At 70.5% G+C, this 15,025-nt stretch overlaps 2 protein-coding genes across 22 annotated transcripts in view; one reads left to right on the top strand and one right to left on the bottom strand.

Annotated features, from left to right (window-relative positions):
- The window catches only part of GPAA1 (glycosylphosphatidylinositol anchor attachment 1), a 139,664-nt gene that overhangs the window by 97,401 nt on the left and 27,238 nt on the right, over window positions 1-15,025 (bottom strand). The gene's annotated exons all lie outside the window — the stretch shown is intronic.
- Window positions 1-15,025, top strand: part of PLEC (plectin) — a 57,099-nt gene that overhangs the window by 34,772 nt on the left and 7,302 nt on the right. For 19 of the 20 annotated variants that reach the window (XM_059672507.1, XM_059672506.1, XM_059672517.1 and 16 more), the window contains 23 exons: window positions 72-191; window positions 278-373; window positions 563-690; window positions 933-1,026; window positions 1,593-1,747; window positions 1,850-2,168; window positions 2,250-2,327; window positions 2,459-2,620; window positions 2,778-2,882; window positions 5,282-5,377; window positions 5,504-5,629; window positions 6,476-6,628; window positions 6,713-6,867; window positions 6,992-7,118; window positions 7,213-7,396; window positions 7,474-7,631; window positions 7,736-7,914; window positions 9,382-9,520; window positions 9,615-9,971; window positions 10,056-10,139; window positions 10,490-10,594; window positions 10,716-10,814; window positions 11,585-14,965. In XM_059672507.1, the coding sequence (XP_059528490.1) occupies window positions 72-191; window positions 278-373; window positions 563-690; window positions 933-1,026; window positions 1,593-1,747; window positions 1,850-2,168; window positions 2,250-2,327; window positions 2,459-2,620; window positions 2,778-2,882; window positions 5,282-5,377; window positions 5,504-5,629; window positions 6,476-6,628; window positions 6,713-6,867; window positions 6,992-7,118; window positions 7,213-7,396; window positions 7,474-7,631; window positions 7,736-7,914; window positions 9,382-9,520; window positions 9,615-9,971; window positions 10,056-10,139; window positions 10,490-10,594; window positions 10,716-10,814; window positions 11,585-14,965 (6,600 nt within the window). The remainder of the gene's footprint in view (window positions 1-71; window positions 192-277; window positions 374-562; window positions 691-932; window positions 1,027-1,592; window positions 1,748-1,849; window positions 2,169-2,249; window positions 2,328-2,458; window positions 2,621-2,777; window positions 2,883-5,281; window positions 5,378-5,503; window positions 5,630-6,475; window positions 6,629-6,712; window positions 6,868-6,991; window positions 7,119-7,212; window positions 7,397-7,473; window positions 7,632-7,735; window positions 7,915-9,381; window positions 9,521-9,614; window positions 9,972-10,055; window positions 10,140-10,489; window positions 10,595-10,715; window positions 10,815-11,584; window positions 14,966-15,025) is intronic. The other variant, XM_059672524.1, reaches the window with a different exon arrangement.

Genomic DNA, 15,025 nt, shown 5'->3' with positions numbered 1-15,025 from the left:
GCGGGCCCGGGCGGGGTGGGGTGGGGTGGGTGGGTCTGGCCCCGACGGCCCTGACGCCCCGGCTCCCCCAGGAGCTGCAGCTGCGCTGGCAGGAGTACCGGCAGCTGGTGCTGCTGCTGCTGCAGTGGGTCCGGCACCACACGGCCGTCTTCGAGGAGCGCAAGTTCCCCTCCAGCTTCGAGGAGATCGAGGTGGGCGTCCTCCCGGGCGGGCGGGCGGGGGCGCGGGGGCCGCAGTGGGAGCCCAGGCCTGGCTGCTGACAGCTCTGCCCCCGCAGATCCTGTGGTGCCAGTTCCTGAAGTTCAAGGAGACAGAGCTCCCGGCCAAGGAGGCTGACAAGACGCGGTCCAAGGGCATCTATCAGTCGCTCGAGGTGAGCGGGGCCGCGGGGTGGGCGTGGGGTGGGTGTGGGGTCGGAACCGCGGTCCGGAGAGGCTGCCCAGGGGCCTGGCCTCCCTCCTGAGCTGCAGGTCGGTGGGGCGGGCTGGGTGCCTGGAGGCCGGGGGGCTGGGCACCCCCACCCCTCTGCTGGCCCCGGCCTGAGTGTGGCTCCTGCCCACAGGGGGCAGTGCAAGCTGGCCAGCTCAAGGTGCCGCCTGGCTACCACCCGCTGGACGTGGAAAAGGAGTGGGGCAAGCTGCACGTGGCCATCCTGGAGCGGGAGAAGCTGCTCCGCAGCGAGTTTGAGAGGTGGGCGGTGCCCTGGAGGCTGCGGTCGCTCGCGGGCGGGGCCCTGCGGTGGCGGGGAAGCCACCCGAGGATGAGTCACTGGGAGGAAACCCCCCCCACCACCACCCGGGGCGGGAAACCCACACTGGGCCGGCGGGACAGTGGGCTGCAGGCCGGCGGGGAGGCCGGGCGCAGGGGCGCTGCTCTGCCACCCGGAGCCGGCGGGCAGTCCCCTCACGGTGGTCCCTGGTGTTGGGCCTTAGGCTGGAGTGCCTTCAGCGCATCGTCAGCAAACTGCAGATGGAGGCCGGGCTGTGCGAGGAGCAGCTGAACCAGGCCGACGCCCTGCTGCAGTCGGTGAGGGGGGGCAGGGTTGGACTGGGCACAGGGGGGAGGGGTATGGCGGGGGGGGGGGGGAGCCACACCTGCCCCGCCTCCTGGCCCCCAGCTCCTCCCTCCTGGCCTGTGGCCAACTCTGACTGCTAGTTGGGCTGAGCTGGCTCTGGGCACCAGGCAGGACCCAGAAGAGGCGCCGGAGGGTGTGGCAGGGGTGAGGCCCAGGAACATGGAGGGGCCGTGACTTGCGATCAAGAAGGGACTGGCTGCCTGGACCCAGTGAGGCCTCTGGACAGGATCCTGGTCCCCTCGAGAGCCAGGGCTGGCGATTTGTTAAAAAAATACATTTTTATGGATTTCAGAGAGGAAGGGAGAGGGAGAGAGAGAGAAACATCAGTGATGAGAGAGAATCATGGATCGGCTGCCTCCTGCACCCCCCCCACTGGGGATCGTGTCCACAACCAGGCACTCTATCCACTGAGCCACACCGGCCAGGCAGGGCTGGCGATTTGTGCAGGAGGAGGATGTGCAGGGAGGGCAGGGGAAAGGCCGGGGCCGGGGTCTGAGTCATGGCGACCACCACGCAGGACGTTCGGCTGCTGGCCGCGGGCAAGGTGCCCCAGCGGGCGGGCGAGGTGGAGCGGGACCTGGACAAGGCAGACAACATGATCCGGCTGCTCTTCAACGACGTGCAGGCCCTGAAGGACGGGCGGCACCCGCAGGGCGAGCAGATGTACCGCAGGTGGGCTGCGTGCCGTCCGACGGGGGGGGGGGGGGGGGGGGGGGAGGCCCGGGGGCCGGGTGGCGGCCAGTTCCCCGCTCACCCCCCACCCCCCGCCCCCAGGGTGTACCGCCTGCACGAGCGCCTGGTGGCCATCCGCACCGAGTACAACCTCCGGCTGAAGGCGGGCGTGGCCGCGCCCGTGACCCAGGTGACGCAGGTGACCCTGCAGACCACCCAGCGGCGCCCCGAGCTCGAGGACTCCACGTTGCGCTACCTGCACGACCTGCTGGCCTGGGTGGAGGACAACCAGCGCCGCGTGGACGGCGCCGAGTGGGGCGTGGACCTGCCCAGCGTGGAGGCGCAGCTGGGCAGCCACCGCGGCCTGCACCAGTCCATCGAGGAGTTCCGGGCCAAGATCGAGCGGGCGCGGAGCGACGAGGTGCGTGGGTGCCCGTGGGGCGGCCCTTGGGGTGGGCCTGGGCCCTGGCCACGCAGGCCTCACCCTCCTGGTCGCCTGCAGGGTCAGCTCTCCCCGGCCATCCGGGGCACCTACCGGGAGTGCCTGGGCCGGCTGGACCTGCAGTTCGCCAAGCTGCTGGTGAGCGGGGCCGACGCGTGGCGGGCAGCAGGGACCGGGGGCTCCGGGGCTGGAGGCTACCAGGGGCTAGGGCTGGGGGGGCCGGCGGTGGGGGGCAGGCTGTCCCGTGGACATGCCCTGCTCGCCTCCAGAACTCCTCCAAGGCCCGGCTGCGGTCCCTGGAGAGCCTGCATGGGTTTGTGGCGGCCGCCACCAAGGAGCTGATGTGGCTGAGCGAGAAGGAGGAGGAGGAGGTGGGCTTCGACTGGAGCGAGCGCAACGCCAACATGGCCGCCAAGAAGGAGAGCTACTCGGTGAGGCGGCCCCGCACCCCCACAGTGCACCCCAAGGCTGGGCAGGTCCAGCTCCAGGCCCCACGGGGGAGCTCGAGGGCTCAAGCGGCCTTGCCGGGAGCCGGGCAGACCCGTGCGGCCCTGACACTGACCCTGAGACCGGCTGCCCTTCTGTCAGGCCCTGATGCGTGAGCTGGAGCTGAAGGAAAAGAAGATCAAGGAGATCCAGACCACGGGGGACCGGCTGCTGCGCGAGGACCACCCTGCTCGGCCCACAGTGGAGGTGGGGGCTGAGGGACAGGGCTGAGGGGACCAGGGCTGAGGGACAGGGCTGAGGGGACCAGGGCTGAGGGGACCAGGGCTGAGGGACAGGGCTGAGGGACAGGGCTGAGGGGACCAGGGCTGAGGGGACCAGGGCTGAGGGGACCAGGGCTGAGGGACAGGGCTGAGGGACAGGGCTGAGGGGACCAGGGCTGAGGGGACCAGGGCTGAGGGGACCAGGGCTGAGGGACAGGGCTGCAGGGACAGGGCTGAGGGACAGGGCTGAGGGACAGGGCTGAGGGGACCAGGGCTGAGGGGACCAGGGCTGAGGGACAGGGCTGCAGGGACAGGGCTGAGGGGACCAGGGCTGAGGGGACCAGGGCTGAGGGGACAGGGCTGAGGGGACCAGGGCTGAGGGGACCAGGGCTGAGGGGACCAGGGCTGAGGGGACAGGGCTGAGGGGACCAGGGCTGAGGGGACCAGGGCTGAGGGGACCAGGGCTGAGGGACAGGGCTGCAGGGACAGGGCTGAGGGGACCAGGGCTGAGGGACAGGGCTGAGGGACAGGGCTGAGGGACAGGGCTGCAGGGACAGGGCTGAGGGGACCAGGGCTGAGGGGACCAGGGCTGAGGGACAGGGCTGAGGGACAGGGCTGAGGGACAGGGCTGCAGGGACAGGGCTGAGGGGACCAGGGCTGAGGGGACCAGGGCTGAGGGACAGGGCTGCAGGGACAGGGCTGAGGGGACCAGGGCTGAGGGGACCAGGGCTGAGGGGACCAGGGCTGAGGGGACCAGGGCTGAGGGACAGGGCTGAGGGGACCAGGGCTGAGGGGACCAGGGCTGAGGGGACAGGGCTGAGGGGACCAGGGCTGAGGGGACCAGGGCTGAGGGACAGGGCTGAGGGGACCAGGGCTGAGGGGACCAGGGCTGAGGGACAGGGCTGCAGGGACAGGGCTGAGGGACAGGGCTGAGGGGACCAGGGCTGAGGGGACCAGGGCTGAGGGGACAGGGCTGAGGGGACCAGGGCTGAGGGGACCAGGGCTGAGGGACAGGGCTGAGGGACAGGGCTGAGGGGACCAGGGCTGAGGGGACCAGGGCTGAGGGACAGGGCTGAGGGGACCAGGGCTGAGGGGACCAGGGCTGAGGGACAGGGCTGCAGGGACAGGGCTGAGGGACAGGGCTGAGGGGACAGGGCTGAGGGGACCAGGGCTGAGGGGACCAGGGCTGAGGGACAGGGCTGCAGGGACAGGGCTGCAGGGACAGGGCTGAGGGACAGGGCTGAGGGGACCAGGGCTGAGGGGACCAGGGCTGAGGGGACCAGGGCTGAGGGGACCAGGGCTGAGGGACAGGGCTGAGGGACAGGGCTGAGGGGACCAGGGCTGAGGGGACCAGGGCTGAGGGGACCAGGGCTGAGGGACAGGGCTGCAGGGACAGGGCTGAGGGACAGGGCTGAGGGGACCAGGGCTGAGGGACAGGGCTGAGGGGACCAGGGCTGAGGGGACCAGGGCTGAGGGGACCAGGGCTGAGGGGACCAGGGCTGAGGGGACCAGGGCTGAGGGACAGGGCTGAGGGGACCAGGGCTGAGGGACAGGGCTAAGAGGACCAGGGCTGAGGGGACCAGGGCTGAGGGGACCAGGGCTGAGGGGACCAGGGCTGAGGGACAGGGGCTCAGGGAACCAGGGCTGAGGGGACCAGGGCTGAGGGGACCAGGGCTGAGGGACAGGGCTAAGAGGACCAGGGCTGAGGGGACCAGGGCTGAGGGGACCAGGGCTGAGGGGACCAGGGCTGAGGGGACCAGGGCTGAGGGACAGGGGCTCAGGGAACCAGGGCTGAGGGGACCAGGGCTGAGGGGACCAGGGCTGAGGGGACCAGGGCTGAGGGACAGGGCTGAGGGGACCAGGGCTGAGGGGACCAGGGCTGAGGGGACCAGGGCTGCAGGGGACCAGGGCTGAGGGACAGGGGCTAAGAGGACCAGGGCTGAGGGACAGGGCTGCAGGGGACCAGGGCTGAGGGGACCAGGGCTGAGGGGACCAGGGCTGAGGGACAGGGCTGAGGGGACCAGGGCTGAGGGGACCAGGGCTGAGGGGACCAGGGCTGAGGGACAGGGCTGCAGGGGACCAGGGCTGAGGGACAGGGCTGAGGGACAGGGCTGAGGGACAGGGCTGCAGGGGACCAGGGCTGAGGGGACCAGGGCTGAGGGGACCAGGGCTGAGGGGACCAGGGCTAAGAGGACCAGGGCTGAGGGACAGGGGCTGAGGGACAGGGCTGCAGGGACAGGGGCTGAGGGGACCAGGGCTGCAGGGACTGGGGGCTCAGGGTCCCAGGCTGAGGGACAGGGCTGCAGGCACCAGGGCTGTGGGCCCCAGGGCTGTGGGCTCTGGGTGGCAGGGCCAGGGCTGGGGCTGACAGGGACCCGTGCACAGTCCTTCCAGGCGGCCCTGCAGACCCAGTGGAGCTGGATGCTACAGCTGTGCTGCTGCGTGGAGGCGCACCTGAAGGAGAACACCGCCTACTTCCAGGTGAGCCCACCACACCCGCTCAGGGCCGTGTCCCCGGAGCCCCTCGACCACCACTGGGGCATGCCCCCCCCCCCCAGCCCCTGCACCGCCCCGGCCCGAGCCCGGCCTGACCCCTGCCCGCTGTAGTTTTTCTCAGACGTGCGGGAGGCCGAGGAGCAGCTGCGGAAGCTGCAGGAGACGCTGCGCAGGAAGTACACCTGCGACCGCTCCATCACCGTCACGCGCCTCGAGGACCTGCTGCAGGATGCCCAGGTGAGAGGGCGGCGCAGGTGGGGGGGGGGGGCAGCAGGGCGGAGCGGGCTCCAGGGGCGGGGTGGTGCTTTGGGAAGGTCCCTCTGGGAGTGGAGGGCCCGATGGGGCCGTCAGCACATGGGATGGGTGTGGGGGACAAGGCTGGCAGCGGGCACGGTGGTAGCAGGTGTCTGGCCAGAGCTGGGCGGAACCCTGCCCCCTCGGGACCCCTGGGCAGCTGCTCTGCTGCAGCCCTTTCCCCGAACGTGGTCCTTGGGCATCTCGGCCTGATGCCTAAGGGGCAGGCACAGTGAAGGGCCGAGGCGGGCAGAGGCGGCATGCCCTGGGCTGGGGTGGGGCACCCAGGAGGGGCCCTGGCTTCTGGGAGTGCTGGGGGGAGGGGAGAGGAGAGAGATGCAGGCAGCTCCAGGTGGACTCCTGACCTGAACCCCTGGACAGTCCTTGGTGGGTTTGGCCCCTTGGAGGGCTGAATGGAACGGGAGGAGGGGGTGACCTGCCAGGGGAGGGAGGGGGGAGAGGAGACAGGATGTTTGGGGACCAGGGTGCAGCTGGGCCCGTGCCCTGGAGGATGCAGTGTGTGACCTGGGCATCTGTGCTGGCCAGGAAGGAAGGAGCTTCAGTGGGAGCCCTGGAGGCCACGCCTGGGGCCCTGCCTCGGTCACGTGTCCCGTTTCCACGTGCCTGGCCCCTCCCCGGGCAGGGAAAGGACCCTCGTCTCAGGGTGGCAGTGCCCAGCGCGCCGGCTCGTTGCACGGTGTGGGTGTGGCCTCACGGACCGTCCCCTGGGCACCTGCTGCCTGGACGCGGGGCGACGGTCTCTGAGCGGCCCCTCCCCCTCCCCTGCAGGACGAGAAGGACCAGCTGACCGAGTACAGGGGGCACCTGTCAGGCCTTGCCAAGCGCGCCAAGGCCATCGTGCAGCTGAAGCCCCGCAACCCGGCCCATCCCGTGCGGGGCCGCGTGCCGCTGCTGGCCGTGTGCGACTACAAGCAGGTGGAGGTGAGGCGGGGGCGCCCGTGGAGGGCGTGGCTGAGGGGCCCGGCTGGGGGGGGCGTGGCCGCACTGACCGCTCCGGCTGCCCAGGTGACCGTGCACAAGGGTGACGAGTGCCAGCTGGTGGGCCCCGTGCAGCCGTCCCACTGGAAGGTGGTCAGCAGCTCTGGCTCCGAGGCCGCCGTGCCCTCCGTGTGCTTCCTCGTGCCCCCACCCAACCCGGAGGCCCAGGAGGCCGTGGCCAGGTGGGTGCCTGGGTCTGGCTGCTGGGGCGGGTGGCGGGGTGGGCGGGTGCCTGGGGTCTGGCTGCTGGAGCAGGTGGCGGGATGGGCGGGTACCTGGCACCTCTGACCGAACCTGACCTGCCAGGCTGGAGGCCCAGCACCAGGCGCTGGTCACGCTGTGGCACCAGCTGCACGTGGACATGAAGAGCCTCCTGGCGTGGCAGAGCCTCAGCCGGGACCTGCAGCTCATCCGCTCCTGGTCCCTGGTCACGGTAGGACGGGCCACGGGGGCGTGGGGGGCGGGGGCTTCCACCCGGGCCTGCCCCATGTGCTCAGCAACCTGTGCCCTCCCCCTGCCCCCCGCAGTTCCGCACGCTGAAGCCGGAAGAGCAGCGCCAGGCCCTGCGCAACCTGGAGCTGCACTACCAGGCCTTCCTGCGGGACAGCCAGGACGCCGGCAACTTCGGGCCCGAGGACCGGCTGCAGGCTGAGCGCGAGTACAGCTCCTGCAGCCGCCACTACCAGCAGCTGCTGCAGAGCCTGGAGCAGGGTAGGCTTGTGGCCCGAGCAGGCGGGTGGGCAGGCGGACGGACAGCCGGGCAGCGTCTGAGCAGGTCGTGTCCCCAGGTGAGCAAGAGGAGTCCCGCTGCCAGCGCTGCATCTCCGAGCTCAAGGACATCCGGCTGCAGCTGGAGGCCTGCGAGACGCGCACCGTGCACCGCCTGCGGCTGCCGCTGGACAAGGAGCCGGCGCGGGAGTGTGCCCAGCGCATCGCCGAGCAGCAGGCAGGCGCCGGCCCCCCCCTCCCCTCCCCTCCCCTCCCCCTGGGACTCCCGGGGTGTGTGTCTGGGTTCCGTGCGCAGCTCATCTCCACTCCTCACTTCCTCAGAAAGCACAGGCGGAGGTGGAAGGGCTGGGCAAGGGGGTTGCCCGGCTCTCGGAGGAGGCGGAGAAGGTCCTGGCCCTGCCTGAGCCCTCCCCGGCCGCCCCCACACTGCGCTCGGAGCTGGAGCTGACCCTGGTCAAGCTGGAGCAGGTCCGCAGCCTCTCGGCCATTTACCTGGAGAAGTGAGTGCACCGGTCGGCGAGGCACCCGAGGGCCTGACCTGGGAGGGCGCTGGGCAGAGGCGGCCGGACCCCCCATGTGGGCGCAGGACAGGCTGACGGGCGGGGGGGTCTGTGGAGGGGTGTGCCAAGGGGTCGTGCAGCTCAGTGGATAGAGGGTCGGCCTGCGGACTGAAGGGTCCCAGGCTCGATTCTGGTCAAGGGCCTGTACCTTGGCTGCGGGCTCCTCTCCAGCCAGGACCCCCGTCAGGGCGCGTGCAGCAGGCAACCAGTGGGTGTTTATCTCTCACATCGATGTCTCTGTCTTTCCCTCTCTTCCACTCTCTCTAAATCAATGGGAAGATATCCTCGGATGAGGGTAAACAAACAAAATGGAGGTGGTGGGTGTGGACCAAGGTGGATGTGGAGAGAGGGGGTCAGCCCTGAGCCTTGAAGGCGGGACTTCCTGATGACTGGACCCGGGCTGAGAGGGGTGCTCCCTGAGGTGGGGGACTGCGGGAGTGAGGACTTGGGGGGACCCCACCCATGTGATGTCAGGAGCTGGGGGTGTCTGAGGAAAGTGTGGAGCCCATGAGGGTGAGGAAGGCCCACAGGGGAGGTGACCCTTGGCAAGTGAGGTTTGTGGGGGCACCAGCCACCTCACGTGGCTCCTTGGGTGTGGACGGGGCGGGTAGGCAGGGGGTGGGACTGTGGCTGTGGGAGGGGCCCATGCGGAGGTCCTTATGGGGGACCTGCCTCCCACGTCCTGACTCCCACCCCCGCAGCCCCAGTGCCCCGGGGAATGCCGAGCCCTCCTGGCCTGTCCTCCCGCCAGCCTCGTCCCCCAGCCCAGGGCCCCCTTCTGTCCTCGGGCTCATCAGCCTGCACACCACGGGGTTCGCTGCTTCTCTCACAAGGAGTGAGGACCCCCCCTCCTCCGTCCCACCTCGGACTCACCGTCCACATCCGGCCCCGGTCCCACATCCTTGTTTCCGACATGTCGTTTCTTAGTCCCTTCAATATTGTGGCAGCATGCCTACCCTCACCCACCCTGTCTTTCTTTCTTCTTATTTTATATTTTTATTTACTTCAGAGAGGAAGGGAGAGGGAGAGAGATAGAAACACCAGTGATGAGAGAGAATCCTCGATCGACTGCCTCCCGCACGCCCCACCCCGGGGATCGAGCCCGCAACCCGGGCCTGTGCCCTGAACGGAATTGAACTGTAACCTGGTTCATAGGTTGACGCTCAACCCCTGAGCCACGCCTGCCGGGCGGGCGTTACCCACTGTTTCTTCGCTGAGGCTGACATGTCCCTCTCCCCAGCCTGGGCGGGAAGGCCGAGAGCCCCCAGGCCACAGGTGTGAGCTCCCCGTCCGGCCAGCACGGCCTCCACGGCAGCGCAGGCATCCGTACCCCCGGCCCCGAGCACTCTCCCCTTGATCCTACCGGGAGCCCGCCCCCACCCCGGCTCTGAACCCGCTCTCCCCCAGGCTCAAGACTATCAGCCTGGTGATCCGCAGCACACAGGGCGCCGAGGAGGTGCTCCGGGGCCACGAGGAGCAGCTCAAGGAGGCCCAGGCCGTGCCCTCCACCCTCCCCGAGCTCGAGGCCACCAAGGCCGCGCTCAAGGTACCACCGTCAGAACAGCTCCTGGCGGGGAACCCCGGGGGGGCCAGCCGCAGGGCCTCGGGCTGAAGCAGCACCGCCCCTCTCTCCCCAACAGAAGCTGCGGGCCCAGGCGGAGGCGCAGCAGCCCGTGTTCGACGCCCTGCGGGACGAACTGCGGGGGGCGCAGGAGGTGGGGGAGCGGCTGCAGCAGCGGCACGGGGAGCGGGACGTGGAGGTGGAGCGCTGGCGCGAGCGGGTGGCCCAGCTGCTGGAGCGCTGGCAGGCTGTGCTGGCCCAGAATGACCTGCGGCAGCGGGAGCTGGAGCAGCTGGGCCGGCAGCTGCGGTACTACCGGGAGAGCGCCGACCCGCTGGGCGCCTGGCTGCAGGACGCCAAGCAGCGGCAGGAGCAGATCCAGGCCTTGCCGCTGGCCAACAGCCGGGCCGTGCGGGAGCAGCTGCGGCAGGAGAAGGTAGGCCGGGGCCAGTGTGGCTGGAGCCGGGTGGGCAGGGGCCGGGCGGGCATGGCCGGTGCTGACCACCCCTCGGCCCCCCAGGCGCTGTTGGAGGAAGTTGAGCGCCACGGAGAGAAGGTGGAGGAGTGCCAGCGGTTTGCCAAGCAGTACATCAACGCCATCAAGGTGAGGCTCTGTCCGGCCAGCACGGCCGAGGGGGTGAGCGTCGACCTACGAACCAGGAGGTCACAGTTCGATTCCCGGTCAGGGCACAGGCCTGGGTTGCGGGCTTGATCCCAGTGGGGTGGGGGCGTGCAGGAGGCAGCTGATCAATGATTCTCTCTCATCATTGATGTTTCTCTCTCCCTAAAACCAATTAAAAATAATTTTTCTTTTTTCAAAAGTGAGGCTTTTGCCTCCTGCCACCCCGCCAGGCTGGGGTCCTGGGGCCTGAACCCTCAGGGGGGCCCCAAGCACAGGCCTAGCTGTCAGGGCGGGGGCGGGGCGAGCCGGCGGCTCACGGTGTCTCCCCGCAGGACTATGAGCTCCAGCTGATCACGTACAAGGCGCAGCTGGAGCCGGTGGCCTCTCCGGCCAAGAAGCCGAAGGTCCAGTCAGGGTCTGAGAGCGTCATCCAGGAGGTGAGGCGGAGGGCGTGGCCGAGTGGCGGAGGGCGTGGCCGGGGCGGGGGCGTGGCCAGGGCGGGGGCGTGGCCGGGTGGCTCAGCGGGGCTGACCCTGGCTGCCCCCCTCCTGCCCCCAGTACGTGGACCTTCGCACACGCTACAGCGAGCTGACCATGCTGACGAGCCAGTACATCAAGTTCCTCAGCGAGACGCTGCGGCGCATGGAGGAGGAGGAGGTAGGCCTGGGGTTGGGGCTCCTGCTGCCCAGACGCAGCCCGGGGAGCTCGGGGGTCATCACTTAGCTCAGCCCCCCACTCCCTGCTGCCGCCAGCGCCCCCCTCTGCGCTCGGCCTGCTCTCCACGGTGGCTGGCACCTCCTCCTCCGCCTCAACCTCCTCCTCTGCGTTTGCGCCTGCCCCACCGGCTCTCCTTCGGGTTCTTCCTCGGGAGCCCACGTCGCCGTTCCTCACTCCTCGCGGCAGCTGCTCTGGAAGAGCTGGGGTGCTGGTGGCGGGCCGGGCAGGGGTGTACTTGGGCAAGGGCAGGGGGGTACCAGCTCTCCCGCTCCTCCTGGTGGCCTCGCCGTTGGTCCACCTGCAGCCTCCTCTGTGGTCAGCTGTAGGCGTTTGCGTCCTTCTGAGCTGCCGCGGTGGGCACCGCTGCCCCGCGTGGCCACCTTGGGGTCGTGTCACGCGTTCACATGCTCAGGCAGGGCTGGTGGTGGTGCAGCTCAGGGCCTGCGAGCCTCCTGCTTCGCTCTTTCTCTCGTCTGTCTCGTCGCCTGTTTGAGGGAAGAGGGGCTGGTGAGCACTGTGGGGCTGGCTGCGCTCGCTGCCCTGAGTGTCCCGGGCGGGTGCACGCTCCCTCCCGCACCGGGCTGTGACCTCTGTCTCCCTCATCCCCCATCCTGCTGTCCGCGTGGACTGTGGTGGTGCCGTGTCCCCTGCGCGCCAGGCTCGCACTCACTCTCTCTCTGGTTCTCTCCCTCTCTCTGCCGCGGCCACAGAGGTTGGCCGAGCAGCAGCGGGCAGAGGAGCGGGAGCGCCTGGCGGAGGTGGAGGCCGCGCTGGAGCAGCAGCGGCAGCTGGCGGAGACACATGCGCAGGCCAAGGCGCAGGCCGAGCGGGAGGCCCAGGAGCTGCAGCGGCGCATGCAGGAGGAGGTGGTGCGGCGCGAGGAGGCCGCGGTGGACGCGCAGCAGCAGAAGCGCAGCATCCAGGAGGAGCTGCAGCACCTGCGGCAGAGCTCGGAGGCCGAGATCCAGGCCAAGGCCCAGCAGGCGGAGGAGGCCGAGCGCAGCCGTGTGCGCATCGAGGAGGAGATCCGGGTGGTGCGCCTGCAGCTGGAGACCACGGAGCGCCAGCGCAGCGGGGCGGAGGGCGAGCTCCAGGCCCTGCGGGCGCGGGCGGAGGAGGCCGAGGCGCAGAAGCGACAGGCGCAGGAGGAGGCGGAGCGCTTGCGGCGGCAGGTGCAGGAAGAGACCCAGCGCAAGCGGCAGGCGGAGGCCGAGCTGGCCCTGCGCGTGAAGGCGGAGGCGGAGGCCGCCCGGGAGAAGCAGCGGGCCCTGCAGGCGCTGGAGGAGCTGCGGCTGCAGGCGGAGGAGGCGGATCGCCGTCTGCGGCAGGCGGAGGCCGAGCGGGCCCGCCAGGTACAGGTGGCCCTGGAGACGGCCCAGCGCAGCGCCGCCGCGGAACTGCAGAGCAAGCGGGCCTCCTTCGCGGAGAAGACGGCCCAGCTGGAGCGCACCCTCCAGGAGGAGCACGTCACCGTGACGCAGCTGCGCGAGGAGGCCGAGCGGCACGCCCAGCAGCAGGCCGAGGCGGAGCGCGCCCGGGAGGAGGCCGAGAGGGAGCTGGAGCGCTGGCAGCTGAAGGCCAACGAGGCCCTGCGGCTGCGGCTGCAGGCGGAAGAGGTGGCGCAGCAGAAGAGCCTGGCGCAGGCCGAGGCGGAGAAGCAGAAGGAGGAGGCAGAGCGCGAGGCGCGGCGGCGGGGCAAGGCGGAGGAGCAGGCGGTGCGGCAGCGGGAGCTGGCCGAGCAGGAGCTGGAGAAGCAGCGGCAGCTGGCGGAGGGCACTGCCCAGCAGCGCCTGGCCGCGGAGCAGGAGCTTATCCGGCTGCGGGCCGAGACCGAGCAGGGGGAGCAGCAGCGGCTGCTGCTGGAGGAGGAGCTGGGGCGGCTGCAGCGCGAGGCGGCCGAGGCCAAGCAGAAGCGCCAGGAACTGGAGGCAGAGCTGGCCAAGGTGCGCGCAGAGATGGAGGTGCTGCTGGCCAGTAAGGCCCGAGCCGAGGAGGAGTCGCGCTCCACCAACGAGAAGTCGAAGCAGCGGCTGGAAGCCGAGGCCGGGCGGTTCCGGGAGTTGGCGGAGGAGGCCGCCCGCTTGCGCGCCCTGGCGGAGGAGGCCAAGCGGCAGCGGCAGCTGGCGGAAGAAGACGCTGCGCGGCAGCGGGCGGAGGCGGAGCGCGTGCTCACCGAGAAGCTGGCCACCATCACCGAGGCCGCGCGGCTCAAGACGGAGGCAGAGATCGCGCTGAAGGAGAAGGAAGCGGAAAACGAGCGCCTGCGGCGGCTGGCGGAGGACGAGGCCTTCCACCGGCGGCGGCTGGAGGAGCAGGCGGCCCAGCACAAGGCGGACATTGAGGAGCGGCTGGCTCAGCTGCGCAAGGCCTCGGAGAGCGAGCTGGAGAGGCAGAAGGGGCTGGTGGAGGACACGCTGCGGCAGCGGCGGCAGGTGGAGGAAGAGATCCTGGCCCTGAAGGCGAGCTTCGAGCGCGCGGCCGCCGGCAAGGCGGAGCTGGAGCTGGAGCTGGTGCGCATCCGCAGCAACGCGGAGGACACGCAGCGCAGCAAGGAGCAAGCAGAGCTGGAGGCCACGCGGCAGCGGCAGCTGGCGGCCGAGGAGGAGCAGCGGCGCCGCGAGGCGGAGGAGCGTGTGCAGAAGAGCCTGGCGGCGGAGGAGGAGGCGGCGCGGCAACGTAAAGCGGCGCTGGAGGAAGTGGAGCGGCTCAAGGCCAAGGTGGAGGAGGCGCGGCGCCTGCGCGAGCGCGCGGAGCAGGAGTCGGCGCGTCAGCTGCAGCTGGCCCAGGAGGCTGCGCAGAAGCGGCTGCAGGCGGAGGAGAAGGCGCACGTGTTTGCGGTGCAGCAGAAGGAGCAGGAGCTGCAGCAGACGCTGCAGCAGGAGCAGAGCGTGCTGGAGCGGCTGCGCGGCGAGGCAGAGGCCGCACGGCGGGCCGCGGAAGAGGCCGAGGAGGCGCGGGAGCAGGCCGAGCGGGAAGCGGCGCAGTCCCGCCTGCAGGTGGAGGAGGCGGAGCGGCTGAAGCAGTCGGCGGAGCAAGAGGCGCAGGCCCGGGCGCAGGCACAGGCCTCCGCGGAGAAGCTGCGGAAGGAAGCCGAGCAGGAGGCGAAGCGGCGGGCGCAGGCGGAGCAGGCAGCCCTGCGGCAGAAGCAGGCGGCCGACGCGGAGATGGAGAAGCACAAGAAGTTCGCGGAGCAGACGCTGCGGCAGAAGGCGCAGGTGGAGCAGGAGCTGACGACGCTGCGGCTGCAGCTGGAGGAGACTGACCACCAGAAGGGCATCCTGGACGAGGAGCTGCAGCGGCTGAAGGCGGAGGTGACGGAGGCGGCGCGCCAGCGCAGCCAGGTGGAGGAGGAGCTCTTCTCGGTGCGCGTGCAGATGGAGGAGCTGGGCAAGCTCAAGGCGCGGATCGAGGCCGAAAACCGCGCGCTCATCCTGCGCGACAAGGACAACACGCAGCGCTTCCTGGAGGAGGAGGCCGAGAAGATGAAGCAGGTGGCGGAGGAGGCGGCGCGGCTGAGCGTGGCGGCCCAGGAGGCGGCGCGGCTGCGGCAGCTGGCGGAGGAGGACCTGGCGCAGCAGCGGGCGCTGGCCGAGAAGATGCTCAAGGAGAAGATGCAGGCGGTGCAGGAGGCCACGCGGCTCAAGGCCGAGGCCGAGCTGCTGCAGCAGCAGAAGGAGCTGGCGCAGGAGCAGGCCCGGCGCCTGCAGGAGGACAAGGCGCAGATGGAGCAGCAGCTGGCGCAGGAGACGCAGGGCTTCCAGCGGACCCTGGAGGCCGAGCGGCAGCGACAGCTGGAGATGAGCGCCGAGGCCGAGCGCCTGAAGCTGCGCGTGGCCGAGATGAGCCGGGCGCAGGCCCGCGCGGAGGAGGACGCCCAGCGCTTCCGGAAGCAGGCGGAGGAGATCGGGGAGAAGCTGCACCGCACGGAGCTCGCCACGCAGGAGAAGGTGACTCTGGTGCAGACGCTGGAGATCCAGCGGCAGCAGAGCGACCAGGACGCCGGGCGCCTGCGGGAGGCTATCGCCGAGCTGGAGCGCGAGAAGGAGAAGCTCAAGCAGGAGGCCAGGCTGCTCCAGCTCAAGTCGGAGGAGGTACCGGCCCCTCCCGCTCAGGGGCGGGCTGGGTGGGGGGCTCCCGGGCCGAGGTCCCTT

The sequence above is a fragment of the Myotis daubentonii genome, chromosome 17 (assembly GCF_963259705.1).
Source record: "Myotis daubentonii chromosome 17, mMyoDau2.1, whole genome shotgun sequence".
NCBI classification, from domain to species: domain Eukaryota; kingdom Metazoa; phylum Chordata; class Mammalia; order Chiroptera; family Vespertilionidae; genus Myotis; species Myotis daubentonii.
The sequence above is the reverse complement of the archived record's forward strand: the minus strand, read 5'-3'. Positions and strand labels throughout refer to the sequence as shown.